Source organism: Hypanus sabinus, chromosome 4 (assembly GCF_030144855.1).
Source record: "Hypanus sabinus isolate sHypSab1 chromosome 4, sHypSab1.hap1, whole genome shotgun sequence".
Classification (NCBI taxonomy): Eukaryota; Metazoa; Chordata; class Chondrichthyes; order Myliobatiformes; family Dasyatidae; genus Hypanus; species Hypanus sabinus.
Window position 1 is genome coordinate 152,582,057 of NC_082709.1, and position 17,335 is coordinate 152,599,391.

Below are 17,335 nucleotides of genomic sequence, written 5' to 3' on the forward strand. Positions count from 1 at the left end.
GGAAACATGTGAGGAGTAATAAATACTCCCCACAGGTCGAGAGGGTTCACCTTCTACATGCGAACCCCCAGTATGCTTACGTGGTCTTACCTGATGGGCGGGAGGACACGACCTCCGTCCGCGACCTGGCGCCCACAGGAGCAGCAGACCACTACCCCGAACACTCCCCGGTAACTATGAACCCTGTACCCGAGATGACACCATGCACACCAGGCCCTACACAGACTCCTCATGACACTCATATACCGGGCGTTTCATACACGTACATACCAGGCGCCTCGCACATGCGTGAGGGATCACTGACGCCTAGTGGGCTGACACCTCCAGTTAGGCCAGAACCAGCACAACCTCCATCTCCGGTGCAATCACCACCGGCACCTGTGCAATCACCACCACCGGCTCCTGTGCAATCATCACCACCGGCACCTGTGCAATCATCACCACCGGCACCTGTGCAATCACCACCACCGGCACCTGTGCAATCATCACCACCGGCACCTGTGCAATCATCACCACCGGCACCTGTGCAATCACCACCACCGGCACCTGTGCAATCACCACCACCGGCTCCTGTGCAATCACCACCACCGGCACCTGTGCAATCACCACCACCGGCACCTGTGCAATCACCACCACCGGCTCCTGTGCAATCACCACCGGCACCTGTGCAATCACCACCACCGGCACCTGTGCAATCACCACCACCGGCACCTGTGCAATCACCACCACCGGCACCTGTGCAATCACCACCACCGGCACCTGTGCAATCACCACCACCGGCTCCTGTGCAATCACCACCACCAGCTCCTGTGCAATCACCACCACCGGCACCTGTGCAATCACCACCACCGGCACCTGTGCAATCACCACCACCGGCTCCTGTGCAATCACCACCACCGGCACCTGTGCAATCACCACCACCGGCACCTGTGCAATCACCACCACCGGCACCTGTGCAATCACCACCACCGGCACCTGTGCAATCACCACCACCGGCTCCTGTGCAATCACCACCACCGGCATCTGTGCAATCACAGCCGGTGCTACGTAGATCGCAGCGACAGATTCGACTACCTGATAGACTTAACCTGTAAGAAACTTCGCCACATGGGGACTCTTTTTAAAACAAAGGAGGAGTGAATGTGGTGAACTACATATACCTGTCTGGACATGCCCCCTGCTAACTGCTCCTGTGGCTCCTCCCACAGACCCCTGTATAAAGGCGATTGAGGCCTGAGCCCGGCCTCTCAGTCTCCAGGATGTAGTATGGTGGTCAACCACTGCTTGTTCCTTCTTCTAGTCAATAAAAGCCGATATCTCGCCTTTACGTCTCAGAGTGAGTTATTGATGGTGCATCAATATTCTAGTTCTTTCAAAATGAATGCTAATATTGCATTTGCCCTCCTTATCACCAACTCATCCTGCAAGTTAATCTTAAGGGACAACTGCGTAAGGACTGTCAAGTCCCTTGGCACCTCTGATTTTTGAATTTTCTCCCTGTTTAGAAAATAGTCTATTCCTTCTACCAAAGTGCATAACCATACACCTCCCTACATAATATTCCATATGCCATTTCTTTGCCCATTCTCCCTATCTGTCTAAGTCTTTCTGTAGCCTCTCTGCTGCTTCTGCACCATCTGCCCCTCCACCAAATTTTGTGTCGTCCATAAACTTAGCCAAAAGCCATCAATTCTATCATCCAAATCAACGACATAAATGGGAAAAGAAGCGGTACCCACAACAAGCCCTTCAGAATACCACTTGTCAGCGACAGCCAACTTAAAAAGACCACCTTTATTCTCACTCTTTGCCTCCTGCTGATACAAGTGTATAGTTATGGCCCAAGTCTAGAAAGGGAGGTGCTGAAGCAGATCAACAGTTTGCTGGCTTTTAATAGGAACAATAAATGCCAGGCCAACGAGGCTGTTAACTAAAACTCTCAAACTGAAAGCTATTGTCGACACAGCATCTTGGAAGCGATAACTTAATACTAAATGAGTACCAGTCCCTTACAACTTCAATCAAAATAGTAGTCTTCTTTCCCAGAATAAGGACAGAATTAAGCAGGGAGCATAGACTTGCCTGTTTTTTTTTTGGTCTAGTCTTGACAGAGTTGAAAAGAGAGGATGGGAGTTAAATACCACCACAATGAACCACTAATTGGCTGAAACGTGCATACTCACGAGCATGGTTGCTGAACCCGTTCTACAGCCCACCTATGAGGGTGCACAAATTCCGCGTCAGAGTCTGTGATTGTGACTCCTGGCGGTCAATCAACCTTTCGTCTATGCTGCTTTCTTTCCTGTAATGCCATGGGCTCTTATCTTGTTAAGTAGCCTCAAGTGCAGCACCTTGTCAAATGCCTTCTGAAAATCCAAGTAAACAACGTCCACAGACTCTGGTTTGTCTTTCCTGCTTATTACTTCCACAAAGATTTACAACCGATTTGTCAGGCAAGATTACCCCTGAAGGAAACCATGCTGACTTTGGCCTATTTTATCATGTGCCTCCAGAACTTCGTCCTTAATAATGGATTCCATCATCTTCCCAACCACTGGAGTTAGGCTAACTCAATAGTTCCATAATTCAGTAGTTTCAGTTAATTTCAGAGAATATATACAGTAAACAACCTGAAATTCTCACTCTCTGCAAAGACCCTCGAAACAGTAGAAAAATCCCCAAACAATGAATGACAGAAAAAAGTCTCGAGAACCCCAAGCCCCCTGCCCCCACCTACACACAGCAGCCCTCCCCCCCACAAAATATTCTACCATAAAGCATCAGCATTCCCACCAGCCACTGTGAAAGCAACAGCAAAGCCCTCAAGGGGAGACCATGGCCTACAGTCCATCAAGGGCTAACTGTTCACTCCAACATTTCGACATCACTCGGTGCTTGTGTGTCTCTCTCGCTCGCTCACACACACACACACACACACCCGATATCATTTCTTCCACAGCAACAGGGGAGACATTGCCATTTCGATGTTACATTCAATCTGGAGCATTGCGTTTTTACTTCGAGTTCCCAACTCAAGAATCAGCAAGTCAATTACCAAGTGCAGAGCTGTCCAACAGCCACTCTCACTGCCTTCAATATTCTGGCTCATACTATGCTTCAGTACACGACAATGGCAAGAAGTCGTGTCCACAAAGTCACCCGACTTCAGGCTGAACCTGGACACACTAAAATGCAGCCAATTGATGAGCTCCAAGAATGGAACAGAGCCACAGTTTTTGAGTGCTGCTGTAAAATCAAAGATCCCAACCACCCTAAAAAAAGAGAATAGCAAGAATATAACTGTTTCACTGGTCTATAATTTCCTTTCTTCTGCCTCCTCGCTTTCTTAAAGAGTGGAGTGACATTTGCAATTTTCCAGTCATCTGGAACCATTCCAGAATTTAGTGATTCTTGAAAGATCATTACTAATGCCCCACAATCTCTTCAGCTACGTCCTTCAGAACCCTGGAGTGTATCCACCTGGTCCAGGTGACGTATCTACCTTCAGCATCCCAAGTGCCTTCTCCTTAGTAATAGCAACTACCCTCTCTCCTTCCGCCTGACTCTGAAATTTCTGGCATACAGCTAGTGCCTTCCACAGTGAAGCCTGACACAAAGTTTGTCTGCCATTTCTTTGTTTCTCCTTACTTTTGCCTCTTACTCCTTCACTTTTGCCTCTTTATTAGCCTTTATATATTGTAATCTGAAAAAAACTTTTGGTATCCTCTTCTATATGAATGGCTAACTTACCTTCTATTTTAGTCCTTTCTCCATGGCTTTTTAGTTGCCTTCTGCCGGAGTTTAAATGCTTCCTGATCCTCCAACTTCCCACTGATTTTTGTCTATATTTTATAGCCTCTATTTGCTTTTATGCATTCTTTGATTTCCCATGTCAGCCTCCTTTTAGAATACTACTTCTTTGGGATGAATCTATCCTGCATCTTCCGAAATGCTCCCAGAAACTCCAACCATTGCTGTACTGCCATTGTCCCTGCTAGTGTCCCGTTCCAATCAATTTGGCCAGCTCCTCTCTCATGCCTCTGTAATTCCCTTTGCTCCACTGTAATACTGATACATGAGTTAAACTTGAGTTTATCCCTCTCAAACTGCAGGGTAAATTCTATCATATTGTGATCACTGTCTCCTAAAGGTTCTTTTACCTTAATCTCCCTAATCAAATCTGCTTAATTACATGACACCCAATCTAGAATTGCTTTTCCCCTAGTGGGCTCAACCACAAGTTGCTGTAAATAGGCAACTCATAGGCCTTCTACAAGTTCCCTCTCTTATCCAACACCAACCTGATTTTCCCAATCTAACTGTATATTGAAATACCCCATGAATCAGAATCAGGTTTAATATCGCTGGCATATGTTGTGAAATATGTTGACTGTCGTTACATTCGCCCTTTTTCATGCCTCTTCTATCACTCATTACAATTTGTATCGCACATCCTAGCTACTGTTTGGAGGCCTGTATATAACTCCAATCAGGGTCTTTGTGCCCTTGCAGTTCCATAACTCTACCCACAGGGTTTCTACATTTTCCGATCCTAATGTATGTTACCTCTAAGGATTTGATTTCATTGTTTACTAGCGGTGCCATCCTGCCTACTCTGCCTACCTATCCTACTTCTCTGCATTCAGCACATAATTCCCCAAACTCCACATCTAGCACATAATTCTCCAAAACTTCCACCACCTCCAGCGGTATCCCACCACCAAGCACATCTTTCCATCCCTCCTTTTCTGCTTTCCACATGGATTGCTCCCTACACAACTCCTTTGTCCATTCATCCCTCCCCACTGATCTTCCTCCTGGCACTTACTCTTGCAAGTGGAACAAGTGCTGCACTTGCCACTACACCTTCTCCCTCACTACCATCCAGGGTCCTAAACAGTTCCTTTCAGATGAGGCGACACTTCACCCTTGAGTCTGTTGGGGGACATTTACTGTGTTTGGTGCTCCCGGTGTGGCCTCCTGTACATCGGTCAGACCCGACATAGATTGGGAGACCAGTTCGCCGAGCATCTATGATCTGTCTGCCAAAACAAGCGGGACCTCCTAGTGGCCACCCACTTTAATTCCATTTCCCATTCCCATTCTGATGTCTGTCCGTGGCTTCCTCTACTGTTGTGATGAGGCCACGCTTAGGTTGGAGGAACATCATCTTGTATTCTGTCTGGGTGACCTCTATCTTGATGGCATGAACATCAATTTCTCAAACTTCCAGTTATGTCCCCCACACCCCTTCCCCTTCACCATTTCCCATCCTTTTTTTCCTCTCCCACTGAATTTCCTTGCCTGCCCGTTGCCTCCCTCTGATGCTGCTCCCCGCTTTTTCTTTCTTCCATGGTCTTCTGTCTCTTTCACCAATCAACTTCCCAGCTCTTTACTTCATCCCTCCCCCTCCAGATTTCACCTGTCACCTGGTGTTTCTTTCCCCCCTTTTAAATCTACTCATCAGCTTTTCTTCACCAGGCCTGCCGAAGGGTTTCGGCCCAATGGCTGTACTTTTTTCCATAGATGCTGCCAGGCCTGTTAAGTTCCTCCAGCATTTTGCGTCTGTTGCTTGGATTTCCAGCATCTGCAGATTTTTACTTGTCTGCCTACCTGCCTGCCTTCTGATGCATGTGTATCCTTGGATCTTTCAGCCACACATCGGTTATGCCCACAAAGTCATACCTGCCGGTCTCTAAATGTGCAAGAAGATCATATGCCTTATCCTGCATGCATTTGAATATAACACTTTTAGTCCTGTAGTCATCACCCTTTTCAATTTTGCCATCATGCTACACCTCAACTCATCCCACTGACTACACATTGCATCTACTTGTCTACCAACTGGCCCATCCTCAGCCCGATCACGCCAGTTCCCGTCCCACTGCCATATTAGTTTGATCCTCCCCAACAGCTATAGCAAAGCTGCCCACAAAGGTATTGGTACTCCTCGGGTTCGGATGTAACGCATCCTTTTTGTACTGATCATATGTTGGTTATCGGTCTTTTCCAATGATGACATTTATCTTTGCAGCTCATCAACTGTGCATTCTGAGGTGGCTCTGCAGTCCAATTTTAGAAAGGCATGAACGTTGACAGTGAGGGCAAGTAAATCATCCGGGAATTGTTAGAGCAACTGATGTGGCCATTTTCTCTTCTCTCGAGCAGCGACTGGACCTGCACAGCAACTATTCTGAAAGTTGTTGGAGGCTCGTCTCACCGGGGCACGCCGTCCAGTCTGGTCCTGAGCATTCCACTCAAGGTGCTTAGGTGCAATGTCAGCATGCATGCGGTTGGCTTTCACACAGTCCTTGAACCTCTTACAAGGTCACCACCTGTCTCTTCCTTGCAGCAGTTCTCCGTATAGCAATTGTTTAGATATTCTGGAATCCTCCATGTGTATGACGTGTCCTGTGCAGCAAAGCTGGTCTTGCAGGGTCATTGGTTCTATGTTTGTGCTGTCTGCTCTTTCAAGGGCTTCAGGATGGTGACATGGTCCTGCCAATAGGTTATAATCTTCTCCCGAAGAGATCTGCTCTCTGCACCAATTCATCAGCCAAATCATCCTATTCTTACCCTCACTGGCGCATGGCACAAGAAACAATCCAGAGATTACTCTATCTCACTCCCCACATTCTCTCTTCAGGACCTCCTCCCTTTTCCTATCTCTGTTGTACAATGACTTCTGCTGCTCACCATCCCCCTTTAGAATGCTGCAGGCCTGATCTAAGACATCTTTGATCCTGGCACCCATGAGGCAACGTACCATCCAGGTGTCTCTTTCACATCCCCAGAATCTGCTGTCTGCTCCTCTAATTATGGAATCTCCTATCACTACTGCACTCTGCCCTCCCCGTTCCCTTCTGAGCTACAGAACCAGACTCAGTGCCAGAAACCCGGTTGCTGCAGCTTCCTTCTGGTAGTCCAGGTGTCCCCCCCCCCCCCACCACCACCTTTACCAAGGTAGAGCGTTCCTATGAAACCTTCATTAAGCCGAAATAGTGTAAAGTGAATAACCATTCATTTATATGGGGAAATTTTTTGTAAAAGCAAAAATCCTCTTTGTAATGTGAAAACAGGTTACTAATGTAGGTCTTTTGTAGAAGTGAAGTGGCATAAAGCAAACATTCATAATTTGGGTGACACCTGCATCCAAAAGATTGCCCTTCTCCAACTGTATCCAAAGGGTATACTTGTTACTGAGGGGAATGGCTTTGAACTACTCAGCACTGGCTGCCTATTCCCTTTCCCTCTCTTGACAGTCACCCAGGTGCCTGCCTCCTGCAATTTAGAGGTGACTACCTCCTTACAGCTCCTTTGTATCACCTCCTCATTCTCCTGCCAAATGTCATTGAGCTGCAGCTCCAGTACATCAATCTAGAAAGACTATTGGAAATGGATGTGTCTTTAAATATCATTTGAGGACATAAATCAACTTCAGCCACAAAGCCCTCCTCAAGAAAAGAAAATTTATTTATATGCTGGGAATTCAAAGGAGAAAGTTTCAAAAGTTGAGGCAAGTATTGGGTAGGTCATGGCAGCTGAGATTGGCCCCATGGTTTGTTCATCCTGCAGCATGTGGGAAATCAGGGATACTTCCAGTGTCCCTGATGACTATGTGTGCAGGAAGTGTGTCCAACTGCAGCTTCTGGCAGACCGCATTGAGCATCTGGAGCTGTGATTGGATTCATACTGGAGCATCTGCGATGCTGAGAAAGTTGTGAATAGCACGTTCAGTGAGTTGGCCACACCGCAGGTAAAGGCTACAGAGGCAGAAAGGGAAGGGGTGGCCACTAGACAGCGTAGCCATAGGCAGGTAGTGCAGGAGTCCCCTGAGGTCATCTCCCTCCTAAACAGATATACTGTTTTGGATACTGTTGGGGGAGATGTCTCATCAGGGGAAGGCAGCAGCAGCTGAGTTCATTGCACCATGGGTGGCTCTGCAGCACAGAAGGGAAGGAAAAGGAGTGGGAGAGCTATAGTGATAGGGGATTCGATTGTAAGGGGGATAGATAGGTGTTTCTGTGGCCACAAACAAGACTCCAGGATGGTATGTTGCCTCCCTGGTGCAAGGGTCAAGGATGTCTCTGAGCGCTGCAGGACATTCTGGAATGGGAGGGTAAACAGCCAGTGGTCGTGGTGCACATAGGTACCAACGATATAGGTGAAAAAAACGGGATGAGGTCCTACAAGGTGAATTTAGGGAGTTAGGAGATAAACTAAAAAGTAGGACCACAAAGGTAATAATCTCTGGATTACTACCAGTGCCATGTGCTAGTCAGAGTAGAAATAGGAGGATATTTCAGATGAATACGTGGCTTGAAAAATGGTGCAAGGGGGAGGGATTCAAATTTCTGGGGCATTGGAACCAGTTCTGGGGGAGGTGGGATCAGTATAAACAGGACGGTCTGCACCTGGGCTGGACTGGAACCAATGTCCTAGGGAGAGCGTTTTCTACTGCTGTTCAGGAGGATTTAAACTAATGTGGCAGGGGGATGGGAACAAGTGCAGAGAGACAGAGGGGTGTAAAATGAGGGTAGAAGCAAAAAGTAGTAAAGTGAAAAGTAAAAGTGGCAGGCAGGCAAATCCAGGGCAAAAAGCAAAAAGGGTCACTTTCAACATAATTGTGTAAGGACTAAGAGTGTTGTAAAACCAAGCCTGAAGGCTTTGTGTGTCAATGCGAGGAGCATTCGTAACAAGGTGGATGAATTGAATGTGCAGATAGTTATTAATGAATATGATATAGTTGGGATCACAGAGACATGGCTCCAGGGTGACCAAGGATGGGAGCTCAACATCCAGGGATATTCAATATTCAGGAGGGATAGACAGGAAAGAAAAGGAGGTGGGGTAGCATTGCTGGTTAGAGAGGAGATTAACACAATAGAAAGGAAGGACATTAGCCTGGAGGATGTGGAATCGATATGGGGAGAGCTGCATAACACTAAGGGGCATAAAACACTGGTGGGAGTTGTGTACAGGCCACCTAACAGTAGTATTGAGGTTGGGGATGGCATTAAACAGGAAATTAGAAATGTGTGCAATAAAGGAACAGTAGTTATAATGGGTGACTTCAATCTACATATAGATTGGGTGAACCAAATTGGTAAGGGTGCTGAGGAAGAGGATTTCTTGGTATGTATGTGGGATGGTTTTCTGAACCAACATGTCAAGGAACCAACTAGAGAGCAGGCCATTCTAGATTGGGTATTGAGCAATGAGGAAGGGTTAGTTAGCAATCTTGTCGTACGAGGCCCTTTGGGTAAGAGTGACCATAATATGGTGGAATTCTTCATTAAGATGGAGAGTGACATAGTTAATTCAGAAACAAAGGTTCTGAACTTAAAGAAGGGTAACTTTGAAAGTATGAGACGTAAATTAGCTAAGATAGACTGGCAAATGATACTTAAAGGGTTGACGGTGGATATGCAATGGCAAGCATTCAAAGATCACATGGGTGAACTACAACAGTTGTTCATCCCAGTTTGGCAAAAGAATAAACCAGGGAAGGTAGTGCACCCGTGGCTGACAAGGGAAATTAGGGATAGTATCAAGTCCAAAGAAGAAACATATAAATTAGCAAAGAAAAGCGGCACACCTGAGGACTGGGAGAAATTCAGAGACCAGCAGAGGAGGACAAAGGGCTTAATTAGGAAAGGGAAAAAAGATTATGAGAGAAAGCTGGCAGGGAACTTAAAAACTGACTGTAAAAGCTTTTGTAGATATGTGAAAAGAAAAAGATTGGTCAAGACAAATGTAGGTCCCTTACAGTCAGAAACAGGTGAATTGATCATAGGGAACAAAGACATGGCAGATCAATTGAATAACTACTTTGGTTCTGTCTTCACTAAGGAGGACATAAATAATCTTCCGGAAATAGTAAGGGACCGATGGTCTAGTGAGATGGAGCAACTGAGGGAAATACATGTTAGTAGGGAAGTGGTGTTAGGTAAATTGAAGGGATTAAAGGTAGATAAATCCCCAGGGCCAGAACGAGGGGTCACAGTTTAAGGATAAAGGGGAAGCCTCTTAGGACCGAGATGAGGAGAAACTTCTTCACACAGAGAGTGGTGAATGTGTGGAATTCTCTACCACAGGAAACAGTTGAGGCCGGTTCATTGGCTATATTTAAGAGGAAGTTAGATATGGCCCTTGTGGCTAAAGGGATCAGGGGGTATGGAGAGAAAGCAGGTACAGGGTTCTGAGTTGGATGATCAGCCATGATCATACTGAATGGTGGTGCAGGCTCGAAGGGCCGAGTGGCCTACTCCTGCACCTATTTTCTGTTTCTATGTTTCTAATGCCCATTTCCTTGATATCAAGTGTGTGGCAGACTTGCCTTTTTATAATGAATATATTGGAATTTCTATTGCTGGAAGAAATGAGGAGTTGAGAGTAATTCAAAAAAATTCATGAACAGAAACCATTTTTTTCATGAATTGTATTTGATTACATCACAGTTTATCTAGAAACTTTCAAAGGTTTTGAAGGTACATTTAATGTCAGAGAAATGTATACAATATACATCCTGAAATGTTGTTTCTTTGCAACCATCCACGAAAGCAGAGGAGTGCCCCCAAAGAATGAATGACAGTTAAATGCTAGAACCCCAAAGTCCCCTCCCCAGCTCCCCTTCCTCCCCCCATAAGCGGCAGCAAGCAACACTCCCCCTCTCCCCACCGGCAAAAAAAAGCATCAGCATCCGCCACCAAGCCCTCAAACGTGAGCAAAGCAATAGCAAAGACACAGATTTGCAATACCTCAAAGACTACTTGTCCACCTGGTATTGTTCACCTCCCTAATAAGGGGAAAAGGGGTGTCTCCATTTCACAGCGAGAGGGAAGACATAACAAACAACTCACTAGTTTACAATGTCAGAAGTCCATTGCGTGGCTTTTTCTGAGCTTTGTACCCAAAGTCCTCAGGTCTCTGGGCACACAGCCTTAGATCTTCCATCTCCCCCAATGCACCAGTCTTCTGCTCAGACATTGACCTTCGACCCCCCCCCCCCCCCCCCATCTCCGGAGCCACGAAAACTCAGTCCTCCAAAGTCGAGTGGAGCTCTTAGCCCAAGCCTTTGGCGTGCTGAACAACGGCCAGTTGTGAAACCCCAAGAGTGGATCCCATTCCCACAAAGAACCGTAGTCAGTGTGTAACTCCAGGTCAGGGTCTTCAAAAGAAAGGGAAAAAATCCTGAAAGGGAAAAATAGAGATATTAAAGATGGAAATAGAACTGCTTCCGAAGATGCAAGCAAAGGAGTCGCCATTAGATGCCATTAATCCTTCTAAGCTCCACATCCCTTCTCCTTTTTTGATGCTAAAAATGCTACATTGAGATTGCTGTGTGCAGAGGGGATCAACTTGCCAATACTGCAGGCAGGTGATTATTCTAAGTGCACAATTGCATATATGGGTTCTCTGTAACGTACCAGTGCAACTTACTTTCACTTATTGGAACAGATATAGGGCAGATTGCCTTTAAGGAGGGCTGAGGAGGGAAAAAAGGATCAACCATGATTGAATGATGGACCGGAGTCAATGGGCCAAATGTCCTACTTCTGCTCCTATGACTTATAGTTTTATGGTCTAAGTAGCAAGAAATTGTGGGAAGAGGAACATGGTACATCTGGCAGCTAATGGAACATGATGTCAAATATTGGTATCTCGGGTAGAAATTGTCATGGTCTTGATTTCACAATAAATAGAAGAATAAATTGCTTTCCAAATAGCTGGCATGAACATGGTGGGATGAAATATATTTTTCTGTGCTATATGGTTGTACTGAATGCCTCATGTTTTACTGCTGTTCTCTGGGATAGTTATGTATGGGCCCTGTAATGCAAGAACCAGCCTTTCAAAATCTAATTCCGATCTGCTCCTGAATTTGAGGTTAAAGCTCTCTCCTTAAAATCATGTCCTCAGTTGTTAATCCTGGGGGAAAGATGCTGGATGTCTACACTACCTTTGCCTCTCATAACCTTATAAACCTCTACCAAATCTCACCTCAGCCTCTCCCACAAAGCAAGTCTGTCCAGCTTCTTATAACACATGTGCTTTAATCAAGGTAGAATCTTGGTAAATATCTTCTACGCTATATCCAGAGCCACCACATCCTTCCTATAATGGGTGACCAGAATTGAATGCAATACTCCAGATGGAGCTAGAGATTCATAAAGCTGCAACACAACCTCCCCACTGTTGAGTTAAGTTCCTCGACCAATAAAGACAAGGATGCCCCATGGCTTCTTTTTTACCTATCAACTTTCAGCATAGCTACTTTCATAAAGCCATGGAATTGATCCCAAAAGTCCCTCTACTTGTCAACACTGTTAAGGTTCCTGCCATTAGCAGTGTATTGTCCTTTTCTGTTTGATCTCCCAAAATGCAATACTTAACATTTGGATGGGTTAAACTCTATCTGTTATTTTTCCACCCATATCTGATCTCTATTCTGCTGTATCCTTTGGTGATCTCCTGAACTATCCACATCGCCAATCTTTGTCCCATCTACAGACTTACTTACCTTCCCACAAAGTCCACATTTATCCTTATTTGCAGCTATTGTAAAACTTACGGGGTTATGATAACTGTTCCTTAACTGTTGTCCCACTGATAGAGTAGTCACATTGCTAGCTCATTCCCAAATACCAGATCCAGCATGGCTTTCCTCGTGTTAGACTACTTCAAGTCAAGTCAAGTCAACTTTTATTGTCATTTCGACCATAACTGCTGGTACAGTGCATGGTAAAAATGAGACAACGTTTTTCAGGACCATGGTTTACATGACACAGTACAAAAACTAGACCGAACTATGTAATTAAAAAAAAAACACAGAGAAAGCTATACTAGACTACATACCTACACTGGACTGCATAAAGTGCACAAAAACAATACCGGCATTACAATAAATAATAAACAGGACAGTAGGGCAAGGTTACATATCGATTTAACAAACCCTCCTGGATGCAGCTAACTATTTCTGCCCCATCTAAGAATGTTAACTAAGGAGATTCCAGTCTATATCAGAGAAGTTGAAGCCATCTACTACAACCCAACTGTATTGGTTTAACACCTTTCCCTAATCTGCTTGCACATCTGTTCCTCAATGTCTCCATGGTTCTTGGAGGTTGTGCAGTATAATCCCATCAGAGTGATTGCACCTTTCTTATTTTTTAATAACATAACATAGATCTTCAAATTAAGTAAAAATATAAAGATAAATGAACAAATACTTATAACTATACATCTGTACCCAGTTGAGATTAGTTTTACACTGGAGTCCAATGTCTTCCTGGCATTTCATGTTGCTGTTTAGCACTGTGCATCACAATACTAATAAGTATATGTTGATTCTAGGTGCAATCAGTATATAGTTGAATCACATAGTAATAGGAGGAATTGGAAATTATTTTTGGTTTTAGTGTTGCAAGATGGATGAATACATGGCTGGACTGTCAATATTGGTCTGCAGTAATCCATTGCAATTCACTCATTATAAAGAGCAGAAACAGTGAAAGCGAAAGTACAGTTTGCATGTACAGATACTTCATTCTGTTGAATTTTAATTTAACTGAGAAGAGTTTGCCAGCAGCATATGCCATTGAAAAGTGTAGATGCCGCACACTTACCTTGTCCTGAGCCAAGTCAAGTCTCTGAGAGTTCTAGAGCAAGCCCCAAACAGAAGAGTCTCTCTTTCTCATATGGTGATCTCATGTAATTGCAAATAACAGCTTTAATTTTACAGATAGGTTGTATCTGGGGTGGCAGACTGATGGGTTTTTTTAAATCTTTATTATCTTATCAAGTATTCCACTGACCGCTTCTGAAGGCCAGTCATGTAGTTGACAAGCTCTTCATTTCCATATGTATATTACTTGTCTTCAGTTATGTGAATGCAGGTCAAAGTTGATCAAAATGTGTGTGAAATCTTTAAACAAAGAGTCGTCTGTAGTAGGTCTTCAGTGAGGTGCTCATTTGTGACCGCTTGTGAACTTTATTGAGTTTTCAAGGCTTCATCAGGATTAACATTGCCTTCCTGGAAGTTGAATGCAAGGACCAGGGAGGACTAGTATTGCTGCAAGTAAAGGCAGGGAACATTGGTGGGATCCTGATCATTTGTTCATTTCCCTCTTTACACTGGATGCCACCATAGTGCTTAGATGTGAGGGGTTCTGTTTCTGGACATGTCCCTTTAACGCATGTCATGGCCCTGTCTCTACCCACCTGTGCGTTCAAAAATGTTGACAATCTATTAGAAATAATAGCAATTTAAAATATGTATAAACAATTGAAGTATTCTGTCACCTAAAATACTGAAGTGCTTTTAAATAATTAAAGTGTTACTGAAAATAAATATTGTATTAAAAATGTAACTTGCCTTGTCTGTCTTTGTCATGGCCAAAAGCTGCATTGAAGTGAATGGTTTTAAATCTTCCAGCAAGTAACTACATAAAGCAGTCTGAATATTGGATTGCTAAATATCTGGGATGTTCTGAGGGCGACACTGTGAGACCCTCAAAGCCAGAGTGACTTGTCTTTAGGTCCTGACTTCTGGTGCTGTTTGTGTGAAAGTTGCATATTTTTCCTGTGACCCTCTCAATTTCTCCTGGCTTCTCCCCAGAATTGTCCAGATTTCTCCTGGGTTCCAGAAAGTGTGCTGACTGGTAGTTTAATAGGTCATTGTAAATTGGCCCTAGTGTGTAGGAGTTGGTGGCATGTTGGAAGTATAGAATGTGATTAGGGTATATTGGCAGTATAAATGGATGCTTGATGGTTGGCATGGGCTCAGTGGACTGAAAAGCCTGTTTCCATGTTGTATGTGGAATTGTTGGCAAAATTCAGGCTAATAATTATAGGCAGGATGATGCCAAACTTGGTTATGTTACTTTCAATAGCAAGTTAATAAATACAAGCACAAGGTTAAGTAATAATTCTAGTCTGAATTTTGCATAATTAGATAAATTTTCTTCCAATCCATCTCAATATAAACAATGATTGTTCGTAATTTTGTTGAAACTCCGTTTAGTAAGCATGCTTAAAAAGACTAGCAAAGAAACTTATCCATATCCATTCTGGGACATGCAGGGTTCATAACGTACAAACCCTAATGCTCAATTATAAATCTTGTAACATGGTTGCTTGGGACTCTTTACATTTGCAGAACAAATAGGGTAGCATATAAAATTTGTTAAATGATGGAGAGTGGGTGGTTTGATGCTAGCCACAGTTACCAGGATTGTGGCAATGTGAGAAACCAGCTCACATTCTTCTGAAGTGTGTTGGATGAAGCATTCCTTTATCTCTTGACAGCACATTCATTTAATAATGTCAAAAACTTTACTGTTTGTATCTGTTGCCTAATAGGTGTGACATTTAAGGACAACATGTTTCTTTTCTGATTGCAACTTGCAGGCTAATTTTTCAGTGGTAATCACAAAAAGGTATTAGCCTTACCTGGGCTGCTTTTGAAGTTGACTTGTACTAGTCAACTCTGTGGAAATTACTGTTATAATCATACATTTTCACTATATTGCAAGTAGTTGAACTGCAGAACTTAATATTACATATAAATTATGACTTGTAACATAATCATTCCAGCTTTCTATTAGTAAAATCGGTCAAAAAAATCAATTCTTGTCCTAGTGGCACTGGGATTTTAAAAAAATGTTAAGCATTCTTTTATCTGAATTGCTATAGAGAAGATTAGAACAAACCATTTGTTCTTTATTAGAACTGAAATATAAAGGCAATATGTAAAAAGTTTTGAAAATTCAGGCTGAGATAATTAATCTTGCCTTTGCCAGATATAAAGAAAATTCATTATTATGCACAAACTCACTAATAATGTCTTGACTTATTTATCATTATTTGTAAATGTACTGAAATGTTTTTCTAATCCTATGCATTAGCATGCTATTTATGCACTTCTGTTCCCAGGCTTGACTGAACTTGCGGATAGCCCTGGATCACTAGAGGTTGAACGCTGCAAATCACCCACCTCAGGTAGAGGTAATCAGTTTCTGGCCATTTTTACTTGTGGTTGTTTATGGTTTAGCTTTGTTATTTCATTACATCTGTGCCAAGAATTAAGCAAAATTATCTTATCTCTAATATTAGATCAATTACTTCAAATAGACTGCAATTTAATTACTTCATAGCAAAGACAATAACAGACTCTATTTGATCAGATGAACATGAATCAACATGCTCAAATCCATTTCTCATTGGTAAGAATATGTTATTGGTCAGAAATACCCATCTACTTTCTGAACCTGTTGTAACTACAAACATAGTGTACAATGGTTCCTATAGAAAACATAAATGTCAATAATTTTATAACATAATAATACAGTTAAATGAAATAGAAATGTTGTTGATGCTGGAATCCCTTAAGGGAGATCATTCAGTTTTAACTTCCTGCAGAAGGGGTCATAAAAATAACAGTAATTTTTCAAAGAAAAATAGCTCTTGAAATTCTCACAAAGTGCACTTTTGGTGTAGCTAGTAGTTTGCTGTATACAGGAATGGAAATTCACACCAAGCATCAGTAGATCATCAACATAAATGCTACTCATAATTGAAGGAAATATCTATAGGATGTATATATAATATGTTACCCTATTTGCTAGAATCTCTTTTCTCCCCCTTCAAGCCTTCACATGCCCTTTTCTGTCAGGGCCAAACTATATGCCTACACAGCTAAATTGAATATGTAGGCAAGTTGTTTCAAGAATATGGATGCAGTACAGAAAGAATCTCACAGGAGTTGTCAAGGTGAGTGAGTTCATATTTAAGTGGCCGACCTGTCAATTCTAAAGTATCTCTCCACTGTTCAGTTCACCACGCCCCCATCACCAAGCTACTGACTACCTTTTTCAATCTGTATTCATTCATAAAAATTATGTACTTTGTCATGGACACAGCCAGTTAAATAAACAGACCAGCAGCATTGCAAGCTTTGCAACCACAGCTCGCAAACCATCAGCTGCTATTCAAAACTGGTGGCAATTCAGGATGCAACTGTTATGAAATCAGTTTTGCAAATTGGGCTAAGACCTTTTTGCTTTGTTCTGACTCTTGAGGAAGAGAACCACTTGACACAATGATTGGGTTTTGTTCAACTTTAACTTTTATCATAAGATGACCAGCATGAGATTGTCGCATTGTCATTGATTCTCAGTTGCACAAATGATCGAAGTTCCTCACCCATTTGCATGTGGAATATGGTGAGAGCATTGTGGAAGCGTACTGGTAGGCATGTCCATGCATAATGTTGATATCAAATGTAAGAGCAGACGTGCAATACTATAGTAGCCATCATTTAAGTATGTTGAGA

General features: G+C 43.2%; 1 protein-coding gene across 1 annotated transcript in view; it reads left to right on the forward strand.

Moving 5' to 3' along the window:
* The window catches only part of stxbp5l (syntaxin binding protein 5L), a 353,464-nt gene that overhangs the window by 259,016 nt on the left and 77,113 nt on the right, over window positions 1–17,335 (forward strand). The window contains exon 19 of the mRNA XM_059968451.1: window positions 15,937–16,002. Coding sequence (XP_059824434.1) covers window positions 15,937–16,002 — 66 coding nt within the window. The remainder of the gene's footprint in view (window positions 1–15,936; window positions 16,003–17,335) is intronic.